Below are 16,579 nucleotides of genomic sequence, written 5' to 3' on the forward strand. Positions count from 1 at the left end.
AAGGTGGGACCATGGCGCCCAGTGCCCTGGTCCCTAGCCCTATTTTGGGCCCGGTCTCTTTTGGGCATCGGGTCTTTAAGTTCGCAATTTGGGAAATATTGTTTCCTGGTCGGCCTAAGGTCAGAAAAATCAGTCTATCAACCCTAATTGGCAAGTATATAAACTACTTTTCCTCTCCTAGAAAGGGAGGAAGGAAATGAGCAAGAGCAAGACGCGGAAGCGATATTCAAACATTCAAACATTCAAGCATTCAAGCATTCCTTCAAGCAATTGAGCATTCTAAGTTTCCATTCAAGGCTAGGTGTTGCATTCAAGACAAGGATTCAACCATTGAAGAGGAGATCACATACAACATACAACATACTACATACATTACACCTTCGCATGTAATAATACAAACATTCTTACAACAAGGTATCAGTACTTGTTTACATTACAAACATTTACATTTACAGCATTCTCATTTCTTGGTTAATTCCAAAACTGGGGTTTGACCTAAAGGCAAACCCCTAATCCCTAACCCCCCAATCGTCCTCTCTTTTCTGTGTGTAGGTTGCAGGTATGCGGCTGTAATTGAAGATCTGGAATCCTTGTGCAGAGACGAACAGATCCACCTTTGTTTCGCGGATTTTTCGGAGGACCGTGTGCACGCCGGGCGCCATCGTCCCGTCAACTTTCGCTCAAACTTGCAGAACAACACCGTCTCGACATTTTACTGCTAATTCCAGGTCCGCAGCTTCATCCCGTATCCCTATCTCTGTTTATAAGTGAATCTTTCCTACTTTACATGCATTCCTAGTTCAATCTTTCTATCTACATTCTTTACAAAAGAGGGTATCCTTGATGTCTTAACCCTTGAAACTCATTTAGAATCCAATCCTGCATTGTGTGGGATTGGATCTTGTGGGTTTCAACCCCTCTTTTGAATGTAAAGTCTCTCCTAAGTGAAAACCATCAACCCTAGTGACTCCCTTCTCTCTCCTTGGAGTTGGGGAGGGGAGAACAACTAGGGTTCGATTTTTCCGTTTTACACACCTGTAAATTTTAATATATGGATATCCTTTGCTCTAGGTGAATAACAGTCTACGCCTGAAGCCTTAAACACTCCCAACTTTGAAAAAGAAAGCTCTAATGTGATACTGCTGAACTCTTCTACAATGCATGTGTTGTTTATTTTACAGATGAAGATGGTTTACTTGGCTAATTTAAACTGGTAAGTAATTTTGGGAACTTGCTGGAATGGTGCAGATGTTCATTTAGCTGAAGCAGCACACATTGGGAGATCTTTCTCGGTCATTGGTGTGGTCCTCATGATAGGATTGCTTTCGAAGAAATTTACAGGTTTGAGATCAAAGCTAGCTGAGACTGTTGGCATGATTGGATAGTCCTCTTGGCAGGGAAGATGATGGAAGCCCAATGTGTACCAAAGCACAATGTCTTTTTTCTCAATTGGGCAGTTCCTGAGACATAAAAACAAGTTTCATATGAGCTTTATAACAGCATAATTGATGAATTTAGTTCATCTTCTACTCTAAGAAACTAAGAGATGTTTAGAGATCTAAGAAAAGGAGTATTCTATATTCCTGAAGCAAGTTCAATGTATAAAACCAATACAAACATAATTCTCCTGAACAAATTGATTTATAGAAACTTTTAAGGGATTCCTACTCACCTGTTAGACCATACAGCCAGTGTGTCATCTCCTTTGCTTTGATATGTATACAGCCCACCGGCCCACTGTTCACTTGTATTATATGAAGCGACCCATATATGATGGGAGGAAGAAATTTGTTCATTAAAATGCATGAAAATTTTATACGAATTGTAATGCTTTGATATATATATAGTACCCCTATGTGTTATACAAAGTTTTCAGGGAATTTTTAACCAACGATCTATAATCACAGCAGTAAATGTATAGTTTCATGAAGTTTCTTGATAGGGGCCACGGGGAAGGGTTTCGGTATGTGGATATCAAGGGTCTAAATTTGGGGACGGCAAAGGGATGGTACATAATGACAACAGAGCAGCGGTGGAAGGCAGTGTTAATATACAAATTGAGGTGAACTGAAATCTTTAAGGGAAAACTGCAATAAAACATCTCTATGAGTGCCCCTAAAGTGAAAAAAATAGTTTTCACGAAGCTAAAGGTTGCAATCAATATGTAATGGCATGTGCCATATTGCAAGTGATTTGACGAGATCCCTAATGGAAATGGCAGAGGTGGGGGTATTGTGAGGGATGTTCTCCAAGTCCCCTAAATCTCAAAAATTTCACCATACTAAGGACATGAGGTTTTTTGGGGGGATGCGTCTCTGTGGAATAGTGTAAATGTCATGTAAAGCTAAGATTCTAGATTCTAGAATGCCCAAAGAAGGAATGACTTGTTACAAATGGGTATAGGAAATTTTTAGCGATGAATTTGGAATTGACATGTTTGGAAAACTACATTCAACCTTGACTTTAGAAAATAAGAGAAATTCAATCCAAAGCCTTGCTATAAAGTTTTGTTCAAGATTGATTCACTCCCTCCCCCACCCCCCATCTTAGTCTTGGGGCGTGTTCAACATAACTGATTCATCTTTTAATGGTCTAAGAACTTAATTTATAAAATACTATAGTTGAACCTTCTAAACTATTATATTTCATCCATATATGGTGAAAAACTAGCGTGGGAAGCTGGTTTGAATGGAATGGATATTCACGAGCATACAATGCATTTAAAAGATGATTTGTTTTAGCTCTAGTTGTCTTTGTGACTGCCAATCCATTTGAGAAACCTTCAGCTTCAACAATAAAGACATCTCATTTCAACTAACACTAGAAGATGGAGTGTCCTTGATTAATTGAGACTTTGATTTCTGGTAAGAGTATTACATCATTTTTTTTTCAATCTAGTTGATGACTTATTAAATGTCACTTATTAAGAGCATTTATGTCCATAACATTCCAAAAGAGGACATTCAATGTCCCCAAGGAGAGTAGCACACTCTCCTCATTCTTAGATATTTATCTAAGGTAGGTTGAATCCCAACTACTATCTCCTTTTGTCTTTAGGTCTTTAGGTTTCCTTCCTTTTTGTGTTAAAGAGGACTGTTGATCTCACACTTATCTTCTAACTTCATTTGAGTAATTGACACTCTTTTTGACATGTCATGTTCCAAGTCTTCCTAAAGCACTTCCTTAGCTAGGTTTTCAACCATATTTCCCTAAACATTTATGAGAATTTCACTCATAGGATTAATGATGTTTTCCTTTGATTCTTCTTTATTTGAATCTACAAGAGAGACTATGTTGCTTATTGGATTTTTTTGTGTTGTAGTTATCCAAAGTAATTGCTCCCAGACCATGACTTAGTTAATGATATTTTCCTTATGAGGATTAACAAATTTGATGAATCCTTCTCTTAAGAGAAAGAAAATGGTTTAACTTTATCAAAAGTGATTGCAAAGGACTCTAAACCTTCATTGTGATGACCATATCTAGGTCTTCCTTGTTTAGTGTGTTCTAGGGGCTTGAGGAGGTATTTCTAGGTAGAGTTACTATTGGTTCAATGTGTTTTTTGCATTGACCACTTAAATGACCATACAAGTGACAATTCAAGAAGAAAACGTCAAGTCCTAAGCAAAAACAAAATAGTTTGTTTCCATAGTCCAAACCCAGTTAAATAAGGGTTACAAATTTTGGTATTCTTCTAGATAGGTCTACCTGAACACATAATCTAGTATGTTCTTTAGGACTGTGGAAAATATTAAGATTATGTGCAATGAAAATACCTATTATGTTTTCCATAATTTTTGTAATATTTGTAGATCTATATTTGAAAAATAATTTTTTTTAAATGAACCCATACTGTAAGTAAATTTAATGCCGACAATGAAAGATTCAAAATTCTGACACCAAAGTTAAAAAAAGGCTTTACCAATTAAAAAAACCATCTTTCTTTTTATAAATAATGCCTATGTCTGCTTTATTGGTGAAGGCAACAAGAAAGAAACCAGTTTCTAACCAGATGATTTATTTTACTGATTTCCATTTTTCATTAGTCCATTTACACCAATCGGGTGAAAATTGTAAATATTTGATTTTATGAATGTAGTCTGGGATGATTATATAAAATGTCTCACCCAAAATCTCTCCCGGATTGCAAGGAAAGGTAGTGAAGTCAGATTTTGGAGAGACAAATGATAGAAATTTAGAAAAAATAATCTCCAATCTCCAACCATTTTTCAAAACCTCTCTACAACAGATACGTCATGCTTTGTTCTACGTGTGATAAGCTAAATTGATATTACTAATCTCAGAAAAATTCATCAGCAAAATTCAACGTTATTGTAGGTGTAATAATAGGATATGGTCATCCATATTTTACAGAAAAAAATATATCACCATGACAAATAAAAACTTAATATCGTCAATTTTTCCAAATGGGTCCGTGCTGATATTGCTATTCCTGTACCCCAACAAATGATCTTTGTCATTCATGGGTTGATAACATTTAAGTCCATTAATCTTTACATTGTCAAATTCAATCTTCAGATTGTTAAATTTAACCAATATCATAGATATGAGGATTAAAAAAAAAGCAGAAAATCCAATTCAATCATAAACTCTTGTAAATATCTATCAATAATCAACCACAATCTTTTTAATGTCAATTTTTTAAATAAAAAATGAATTTTGATCGTATCTCCGATATCGAATTAGTCAGGATTGAAGGAATGACTCACATCTTATAAGACATTTTTCTTTGGGCATACTCTAAGGCAATCAATGTCCATTCAAATAATATGACTGAAATTTTAGTGTATCTTAAAGGGATTGTCATTGCCAACAAGCTAAATATTGATATTAGGACTCTTAGTTGGAACTCTGTCTTATTCAACACGTTACGTCAATGGATTTTAGCGGTAGGTTTTTACTGGTCTTGGTTGGCCTTATCTTGTTCTTGAACTTTTCAATTTTAAAGGGTTTTAAAGAAGTTTAAGTTCAAATTCAAGATGGGTATTGTATTTGTTGGATAATCATGACATATGGTTATCAATAAGGTTGCATTCAATGTTTGGAAGTCTATTCAAATTTATTTTAGTCAAATATTACATTGTCTCTTTCGAGAAATACAAGATCAAATTTGATAATTCTTGTTTTCTTATTATCTATATTTTATTTTATTTTTTGGTTAGAAAGTTGAATGTTCTATTTGCATCTTCATTTATGAAAGTAAATAATTTTTTTATAATTTATAATTAAAGAAATTTGGACATCAAAAAAGGTTATAAATAATTATTAGATAATTACACAAAATTTATGTATAAACAAGATAGAGATCATTTGTCAAGACTTGAAACAACAATTATATTAAAAGACAAAACAAGTCTCTCCATTAAAAAAAAGTCATGAATAGTTATTCGATTATCCTATAAAATTTATGTTTAGACAAGATATAATTTCCTTGTCAATTTTTTTTTAATAAAAGATACAACATAATTCCCTTGTCAAAAAAATCTCAATAAAAGACAAAACAAGTCTTTCCATCAAAATACAAACACCTTGGAACAGCCTTTATAGATCATTAATACTGAAATTATCAAACAAATAATAATTTATCTATGATACATAAATAAATCTAAAACAACAACAAAGTTTGGGTTAGCACATCTAACCTCCTTTTAGCCATAATTTGTAGCATCTACACCCTTTAAAACTTGAACCTACATGTCTATAAAAGAGGTATGCATTTAGAGGAGTATACATGTATTTTTCAACTTCACATTCTATAATGATTTTAATCTCCTTTCCTATCACAATTTGGTCACCCTCGCCACCTCAATTATTTTAACAACTCTCACTTTCTATATGAACATATTAATTCCAAGCACTCCTTTGACTTTAGACACTATTATACAAATAATTATAAAAAAACTGGTCTTAGCTTGAAGCACTTCCTTAGCTATGTTTTCAACCATATTTCCACATACATTATGAGAATTTCATTCACAACATTAATTATGTTTTCCTTTGAGTCTTATTCAAGTGAATCTACAAGAGAGACCATGTTTCTAATAGGGTTTTTTGTGCTGTAATTCTTCAAAGGAATTACACCTAGGGTCACAACTTAGTAATTTTTCCTAATGGAGAATATAAAAATTGGTTAATTCTTATCTAAAGAGAAAGAAAGTGGTTTAACTTTGGCAAATACCAATTGAAAATGGTCCTAAATCTTCATCATAAAGACCATATCTAGGTCTTCCTTCTTTAGTGTGGACTAGGTGCTTAAGGATATATTTTTGGGTAGAGTTAATAGCAATTCAATGTATTTTTTTGCATTGAACGTTCAAATGATAATATAAGTGACAACTCAAGAAGGAAATTTCAAGACTCGGGCAACAAAAATAGGTTGTTTCCATGGTCCAAATCCAATTTTTAAGGATTAAAAATTTTGGTATTTTCCTAGATAGATCCATTTCAACACATAATCTAGTATGCTCATTAAGGGTGTGCAAAATATTAAGATCATGTGCAAAAATATTCAACAAACAAGTTTTTTAGATGGACCCATATTAGAGTGGATTGTATGTAGACAATAGAAGGTTCATAATTTTGATACTAAGGTTGAAAAAAAGGCATGACCCATTAAATAACCGATCTTTCTTTTTAAAATTAATGTGTGACTTCACTTTATTGGTGAAGGCAACAATAACAAAACCATTTTCTAACAAGAGACATATTGCGTCAAGTTCTTGCCAATAGTGTGATTGTTTGTGTTAGTTTGAAGATTTAATTGGTGCTACTAAACAACACACCTAATTTACATTGTTTTGCAATATGGACCAAGATATCAAAAACTCAAGGACTTCAAAATATATCTTCAAAAGATTTGGGTTAAGACTGAAGAGAAGGATTTGCTTACCAATTTGTTAGAAATCGCTCTTTTTTTCAAATAGTCTTAATAGTAAGATTTTTTTAAAAGTTTTTAACTTTTGAGGATCAAAATACCAAAAGATGATATATCAACAAAAGTATACAAATATGAAAAAAAATAGAATACAAATATAATCAAAATAATTTATTATATTAAAAAACCTATTGGAGAAATTCATATGTATGTGGATAAATTGAAATGAACAAAACAATTGCAAATTGTAAAATTGTAGGTGAAATAACTTTAAAATTAAATTATTTTTCCACCATGTTATATCTATAATACTATACACTCTGCATTCAAAAAAATAATAAGGTTGACAATCTAACCACAAAATTTAAAGCATTACAACTTAAAAATAAATATTGAGTGACATTATTTTTGCAACTAAAATCAACCAATAAAAAATGCACAATAAAGTGAAGATATGACATATACAATAGTGATCATGTCATTCAAGCCATTTATAATACCATGGCATCAATATAATTAACAATAGTGATCATGTCATTCAAGCCATTCATAAAATAATGCCATCATTATAATTGACATTTGATTTGATGAATTAAATGCCTTGAGACATCAATTTTTGAGAAAGAGAATTTTTTTTATTTTTGTCAATTTATAATATAGACCAATAGAAAGACAAATGAGTGACATTTTTATTATCATTTAAAATAGAGAATTTCATATGATGATAAGAATTTTGTTCAAAATTTTTAATTTTATGCAATGATGGACTAGATAGTTAATAAAAATTGAATGCAATAAATGCATAAATATTTGTATTTTTTTTAACTGATTTCCAATTTTCATTAATCCATTTACACTTAAAAAAGTTTTTCTAGAGATATTCCAAAACATGTCAATCAAAGTAGCATCCTTGAGGAATGTAGTCTAGGATGATTACATGATTTTGTGAAAGAATGTTTTTTTTTAATCTAAATCTATTTTGTTACAAGCAAAAACAAGGCAATGAAGTCAAATTTTAGAAAGAAAAATGACATGAATTTAGTCAATTACAGAGCCCAAGATTTTGGAATTTAAAAAAAAAAACAATAAACAATCTCCAATAAATTTTCAAGCACGAGGTATATTTAAATTTGCAAATTATCAGGACAAGGAATTTTTTTTTAAGTCTTTGTAGAACAGATACACCATGGTTCGCTCTATGTGTGATGAGTTGAATTGGCATTACTAAAGTCTAATCCCAAGAAATTGTACACTAAATCATCAACAAAACTCAACCATACCTTATTGTAGGTGTAATAATAAGATATGGTCATCCATATCTTATGGAAAAAGAATATATAAGCATGACAAATAGAAACCAAATATTGTCTATTTTTTCAAATGGGTCCATGTTGATATTGATATGCCTCTACTTTAACAAAACATCTTTTTCATTCATGGTTTGATAACATTTAAGTCAATTATTTCTCACATTGTCAAATTCAATCAATCAATATTGTAGATATCATGATAAAAAATAGTTTAAAAACTCTTTTTAATCATAAATTCTTCTACATATCTATCAATCAATTGCAATCCTTTCAATGTGAATTTTGAGGATAATCATAAACTCTTCTAAATATCTATCAATCAATCACAATCCTTTCAATGTATACTTTTTCATTTAAAAACTAAATAAAAAGTAAATTTTGATGGTACCTCCAATAATATACATATGAACCAGGATTGAAGGAATGAGTCACAAGTCATAGGCATTTTCCTTTTGGCATACTCTAAGGCAATTAAAGTCCACTCAAATAATATGGTTGAAGTTTTTGCCTATCCTAAAGAGAGTGCCATTGTTAACAATTGAAAATTAATAATATATTAATTAAATATATAACTCTTAACTGGAATTTTGTCTTATTCAACATGTTGTGTCATTGGATTTTAGTTATATTTCAACTAATATTCATTGGTTCTTTTAGGAAATTGTTCTTGAACTCTTCAATTTTAAAGGGTTTTAAGGAAGTTTAAGTTCAATTGAAGATGTGTATTGTAATTTGGCTATGTGTTTGTTGGATAATCATGGCATATGGTCATCAATAAAGTTACATTCAAAGTTTGGAAGTCTACTCAAACTTCTTTTAATCAAATATAGTGTTGTCTCTTTCGAGAAACAAAAAACCAAACTTGATAATTCTTGTTTTCTTATAATCTATATTTTATTTTATTTTTTGGCTAGAAAGTTGAATGTTCTATTTGGATCTTCATATATGAAAGTAAATATTTTTTTTATAATTTATAAATAAATAAATTTGAACATTAGAAAAAGGTTATAAATAATTATTAGACAATTATACAAAATTTATCTATAAAAAAGATAGAGTTCAATTGTCAAACAATAGTGCTATTAAAAGTCTATCCACAAAAAAAAAGTCACGAGTAGTTATTAGATTATCCTACAAAATTTATGTGTAGACAAGATACAATTCCCTTGTCAAAAAAATCTCACTAAAAGACAAACAAATCTTTGCATCAAAATCCAAACACCTTGGGACAACCTTATAGGTTATCAATACTAAAATTATCAAACAAATACTAATTTATCCATGGTACACCAATGGACCTAAAACAACAACAAGGTTAAGGTTAGCACAACATCTAACCTCCTAGCCACAACCTTTAGCATCTAAACTCATTAAAACTCAAACCTTCTAAAGAGGTATGCATCTAGAAAAGTGTACATGTATTTCTTAACTGGAAATTTTATAATGATTTTGTTGCCTTTCCTATCACAATTTGATCACCCTCACCACCTCAATTATTTTAACAGCTCTCATTTTGAATTTAGTTTTTATTTATACAATTTACTTAAAATTTCCTAGAACCCACTTCAAACGTTACTACAACACCTTTCTATATTAAGAGTAGACCACAATTTCTATTCTTATCATATATGTGACCCTTACCTTATTCTTTTTTCTTTTTAATACACATCCTACTAATTTTTTTACTTTATCAATGCTTTATTTTCTTATGTGAATTAATATTCTTATAAATAATTTTGTTATAACTACTCTGTATATCCTCCTTATACACACCGCCTCTCTAAGTATGTTATGTCTTCTCTCCAAACACTAGTTACAAAACTATGACATAATTGACTTCTTAAATGGTACAATGTCAATGTTTGTATCATACATACACTAAAATTTCTCCTTAATTTATTCTTACAACTACACATTTATAATGTTGTTCCACAAGATTTCTATTTAAAAGGTATATTAATATTATTATTATTTTATATTAATATTTTAAGATCTAGAATTTTAGTGGCCATTACAATAACAAATAAATATGTTTTTTAAAAATATTTTAGTATTCTTTCTAAATCAACATCTTCATTAAAGGTAGTCGTAATTCATAGTATAATTATTTATATAATATTTTTTTGAAATTTTTGATGATAACTTCCACAAGCATTAGAAATTGAAGCAATAAATGTTGGAGCCCTTCCATACTATTAGACCTTCTTAATCTTTCCACAACAATTTAGCCCAATAAATCTCTTTCAATAGGAAGAAACACCCTTGGAAGGTAGCTTACAAGTTCATATTGTAAATATTTGAGGTATCACAAACCTATTGACCCACATGACATCACCCTAATCATTGTCTTCTTTTAGTATTTTTATGACTAAGTGCTATGAGTCATTAAAGACATGAATTTTTTCGTAGTTCATTACATAAATTGTAAAGTTTATAAAAACAACAATGTACAAAGTTTTTTGCATCAATACTTTAGAGCATAGTTGGACTACTTGCCGAAAATTTGGCGAGTAGTAACGCCATTGACTCGCAGAAGAAACTCATCAATTTTTTCACAAAATACTTGACGAGTTTCTAGAAAAAACTTAGCTACATTAAAAGAAGAGGCCCAAACATGTCAAAAAATTATTGTTTTTTTTTCAAGTCAGTCTCATTCTCTTCATCAAAATATATACCTGAAATATAACATTTAAGTATTGTTTGAGAGTGGTTTAAGATCTCTAGGAGTTATAATGCAAATTCTAGGTTTTAGAAGATATTTTAAATTTTCAAAAGTCAAATTTTAGTAATAAGTAGGCTTCTAACAACATTCTCTCGCTCTCTACCTCACTCACTTTATCTACCCTGAAATTTAGACCTATCTATCTCCCTAACACTATATTCCTCTATCCCCCTCTCTACCACTCTCCATCTCACTCTCTCCTCTCTCCCCCAAGATCTAGACCTCTCTCTACCCCTCTTTCGCACCCTCAAACCCCCTTGAGGGATACTACCCTTAACCTAATTTTATTTTGCAGATGCTTGGTGGCAAAGTTGGGGTGAAAATACCCCAAATCTCAAAAAAATTGCCCCTAGAATCCTATGTCAACCTTGTAGTTTATCTAGTTGTGAATGCAATTGGAGCTTGTTTGAGGCCATCCACATGAAGAAGAGGATCGAGTTAGCTCAAAAATGCCTCAATGACCTTGTCTTTGTGCAATATAATCTTTGGTTGTGCATAAGGAAGGTAGATATAGATCCTTATAGTGATTGGACATAGATGAACTATATTGATTTGGATGATATAGATTCTTACAGTGATTGGACATCATAGGAGTAGCCTCCATTGTTTACAAAGGATGACATCAATGATTTGGAGAGGCAGGCTATAGAGGAGGGGTGGATTTGGTTTCACATTGGATGGCATTGAGGAGGATGATGAGTCATTACCAATGTCGGGTACAACTAGAGGCAGAGCTACACCCAGGATGGAGGATGAGCCACAACCTAAGCTAGTCATACCGAGTGAGGAGGCACAATCATGCCCACAACAAACTTTTAGGACTAGACCCTCTAGTTCTACCTCTCCCTTAGTTTTTACTAGAGCTGGGAAGAGGGAGATGTAATTGTATTGATTTATTTACTTTTAGTTCTACAAAAACTATTTACTATTGTTCTTCCAGCCATCATCATTCCTCACGAGGATGCGATTTTGTGCCCACTTTGCTTTTAAATATATCTAGACTCAACTTGTTTCTTTTGTGTTTTCATTTATTGACTCATGGGATGCATCTTCTCATTGAATTTTGCAAATAAAATACATTTTTAATTGAATTTAAGCAATTTTTTTAAGTTCTCGAGTGTTTTGCCGAGTTTTTACTGAGTATTGGCCGAGATTTTTATGAGTTTTTTTTTCAGGCCTTGGCGAGTTTTTTTTGTTTTGGCAAGTCATTGTCATAAAAACAATTCATTATTTTCTTATGATGAATCATGAAGTGCAATACAAAATGTTTCAATGCTACATATATTATTTAAAAAAACTTTACAATTTGAGCTTTAAGTCATCCCAAAAATTTGTTGCATTATTATTGTACCTTTATTTGCCTAAATTTGTGACACAATACTTTTAAAATCCATATACCTTAAAAATGATCACATATTTATATCTAGAAGTATTCTTATTCCTGATTTTTTTACAATTATTTTTTACTTTTTACAAGAGAATAACTAAATAGTGGATATATAGTAAAGAAAATAACTAAATTGTAAATAAATAGTCAATAAAATAACTAAATATTGGATAAATAATATATTGAATTGTAGACACTAAAAATTGTCTAATGCTTGCTAGCAACACTTTTATCATTTTTTCAATTAAATTAATTAAATAATTATAATTATTTAATTAATCTAACTCCATTCCTCTATTTCAATTTTTATAATTAAATTTTCCCTCTCATCGTATAATTAAACATTTAATTATTATTTAATTATCTAATTATATTATAATCTTAATTAAATATTATTCATTATTTAATTAATCCCCACTCACTCAAATAATTAAAATTATCTTTATTATCTTATTACTTTTCCCCTATCATTCACTTTAATTAAACATTTTTTTATTATTTAATTAAATCTATTTCTATTTCTTCCTCTTAATTAAATAATTATTATAATTATTTGATTAACTAAGTCTTCCATTATCAAATAAATTATTTAATTTATTTATTATTCACTTTTCAAAATCAAATTCCTCTAAAATAAATAATTTTTTTATTTTATTATTATTTTTCTTATGCACATGTTTAAATAATTTTTATTATTTAAATAGCTAATTAAGTTTTCCTGTTAACTGCCACTATCTTCGAGTTCCTCTCACAATCACCTTTTCTAACAATTTTATCAATTCACTTAACAACCCAATCAATTCTCTTAACAAATCAATTAAATCAATTGACAGATCAATCAATCCCAATCACGAAGTCAGTTAACTCCCAATCAATTCCGCTCAACAAATCTCATCCATGGATCATTCAACCTTCTCCTTAGATTAGAACTGTTGATCGATATCCCCAAAATCTATAAATACAACCTTAATTATCATTTGGAAACAACAACAATATTCGAGCTTTTGTGTGATTGTGCTATCAAACAAAGTGCTACAATTCTGAGAGCCAATTCATATATCAAAAAAGTGAGAAGAACAATTGGGTTCACTAATGTGATTGAGATCTTTTGTAATTGATTTGAGTTTTGTGGTTACTCTTATAATCTCTTACAATTGTTAATTATCTGGACATACATTTTGGTGAACCCGATGTGAATTCATGTCTTGATTTGATCAATTTGTGAGTGTTTGGATTCTATAGATTTTTTGTTACATAATGATGCAATTGCTAAATGTGTAAAACAATCATCTGTATTCTTACCACAATTGCTTCGATCCATCATGCATTTTCTTGATTTCTAACGCATGTGTTTTGGAAATTATTATCGATCTCCAAGTGAAAATTTATAGGTTAATCATGAAACAATTGTGAAATTTGTGACATGCTTGCCTGCATTCCTACCACAATTGTCTCAAAATGTCACACATTTGTTGAATCTATAATGTATTTGTTTGATCTTTGTTGCATTCATATAGTAAGAAACATAAGGTAAATTGAGTGTTTCAACAAATTTAAATTTCTATTTTCAATTACTCGATTCATTGGAGCAGAAATTGCTTGACTACTAATCATTTTTGCATCATAGTGGCAAATAAGGAACAAGGATCTTAGGCTAAAATTCCAAACACCTTTCCTATAAGATGTGGGCAAAGAATTTTTTTTAAAACTTGATTGTTATGTTATTGTTTCTTAAATTCGATTGTGTGACACTTTTGATGCAAAAACTGTCACATAATTGAATACAGAAAACAATAACATAAACAATATGAATTGTAAAAATCTAATATTATTAATTAATAAAAAAATTTCAAAAAATAAAAATCATAGAGTGGTCCCCCTTCCCAACCATTACACACAACTCACCACAATAGTGTTCAAGGCTTTGAAGAAGATTCATCTCATTCATTTGTGACACTTGCTACGTAAATACAATGAAATTTCTATGCAGTCGACTCTCTAATTCTGAAATCTGCCCTAGAATCTTCACCATAATGGTGTTCAAGGTTTTATAAGAAGTTTCATCTCATTCATTTGTGACACTTGCTACGTAAATAGACTCTACAATCTCTATGCAAATCGACTTTCTAATTCTAAGGTCTGTTCAATCACAACCAGCTCACTGTGAAGCCCTTTAACTACGAACCAATAATGTCATTGAATGTTTGGATCATCAACTGGGACTGTCAATCAAAACAAGGAACATATTATTCAAACAAAAGAAAGATAGGATGGAAAAAATAAAAACCTAGAAAACTATGGCTGACAAACATTTAAAGAAAGCAGGAAACCTATGCCGTATTATATGAAAGGAAAATGTTCAGCAAATTGAGAGAGAGGAGAGAGCCAAAAAAAATCTCTAACACACCTTAGTTTCTAAATCTTTCAAAGAGATGAATCATTTGATAGTGCAATCCATCAACTGTAAGCACATTATGTCCAATGACACAACACTCTAATGCAAATGCAAAGCTCAGTTCCTACCACAGATCCCCTTCTGGCCAATGTTTTGGAATGACACAACATTCCAATGCAAATCCAAAGCTCAGTCCCACTACCAGTCTCTGCCACAAATCCTCTTCCCTCTCTTGCCCTGATTTTATTCGCCCTTTCTATTGCCTTCAGTTGGAGGCTTCAAATGAACGAATCTCCCAATTGCCTCTAATTTTAGCTTTATATGAATCTCCCAACAGCTAGCCTACTGGTATTAGGCTCCAACGTTCCTGCTCCAAGCCCTGTAAAAAAGCAACAACGTTCAAGCCGATTCAAGTGTTTTTATTTAAAAAATTCAAGCATTCGTTTTAAATATATAAGGGAAACATCCTATTTTTTCAGATGTCAATGGTTTGATATTTCCAAAGATATTTACAATTATTAATTCATTTATCTGACTGATAAAGAAGAAAAACCACAATAAAATTGAAGTTAAATTTTTATATAATTTTTTTAAGAAATAGCAAAAGGAAGCTTTGTTAAAATTAAAATTGTATGTTTTTGAGCGATAAGATTAATGTGTTTTATAAATCAAAATAAAATGTTAAATAGATTTTTCTTGTTTATATGATATTATAAAAGGTTGATTGTTGGTAGAAACTGATACCTTCAAATTTGATATTGTTTTATTACTTCAATGAATATTTATAGTCTTTGAGCCATTCACATTATGTTTGGCATGCTTGTAATATTGGAGAATTTAATAAGATTATAAAATGGATAAAGTTTAACAAAGAGATTTATTGGAGGTTAGAGATATTGAAGGTTGGAGGAATATTATCATCTTGGGCTAGCTTCTCACTTAAGACATGATGCCTTGCATGAGAAGCACTAGCGTCTTGTGTGTTCCTTCGTAGAGAAAGGGGGAGCTTGAAAGTTTTATGTTTTATGTTCCCTTTCATGAAGCAAAGGGAATCTTGGTAGTTTTATGATTTGTAGATAATTGAAGTGATTTTATAGATGTTGATTGTGTCTCAAATCATAAACTTCCATGTGTGCATTTATGGATAATTGAGTCTCTCAATCTACCAAGAAAGGAGTGTTCTATGTATTGTGGAATAAGTGTTGATTCATAGTTGGTTTGTGTTTAAGTGGGTTGATACTTTTTCTTGTAGAAAATTGAGTGTCGCAATTCACAAAAGGCAATATACTTCTAAATAGTCGATTATGTCTCAATTAACAAGTATCATTGAATAATTGACATATTTTCTTGGACACAAGCAATATGGGGTGTTTAGAGGATGTTAGATGATCATTAGGACATTTGCCTAAACATGAGCATATTTAGGCGTTCTAAAGAGTTGTGGTAGTCAATTAGGACATGTTCCTAGACATGAGTAGTTTAAGGTTTTCTAAATGAGTGAGAATATATGGTGGAGATGCTTCTACAAATTTCCAATGGGTTGCTATAGTTAGCAATGTTTTAATATTTATGTTGTTTCCTTTTTTTGTTTTGTTTTTTTAATATAAACCTTAACGAGGGTGTTGAAAAAATTAAGCCTTACATGTTTAATAAAGTCACCTTAGTGAATTAGTTTTAGCATTAAAATATCAATTAGTTGGGACTTAGTTTCTCATAAGTAGTTTAGAGATTTTTTGGGAAGTCATAAGAATGCAATGCTTTATATAAGAAATTGCACGTGTTTTTCTTATTGTGCAAATGTAAATGTTATTGAATTTTCCAATATAGTCAAACCTAGGACCTCTTATTTGCTATGGGTGTGCTCTACCAT

The 16,579-nt window shown here is 30.9% G+C and overlaps 1 protein-coding gene across 1 annotated transcript; it reads right to left on the reverse strand.

The window, feature by feature from the left end:
• Positions 1-1,097: 1,097 nt before the first annotated feature.
• Positions 1,098-1,806, reverse strand: LOC131063361 (amine oxidase [copper-containing] gamma 2-like). Its single transcript, XM_059220631.1, has 2 exons — positions 1,673-1,806; positions 1,098-1,460 (listed from the first exon to the last, which is right to left on the reverse strand). Exons 1-2 carry the CDS (start codon positions 1,804-1,806, stop codon positions 1,253-1,255), a joined length of 342 nt encoding a protein of 113 aa, XP_059076614.1. The 3' UTR covers positions 1,098-1,252.
• Between the last annotated feature and the right edge of the window lie 14,773 nt (positions 1,807-16,579).

This window comes from Cryptomeria japonica, chromosome 5 (assembly GCF_030272615.1).
Source record: "Cryptomeria japonica chromosome 5, Sugi_1.0, whole genome shotgun sequence".
Lineage (NCBI taxonomy): Eukaryota > Viridiplantae > Streptophyta > Pinopsida > Cupressales > Cupressaceae > Cryptomeria > Cryptomeria japonica.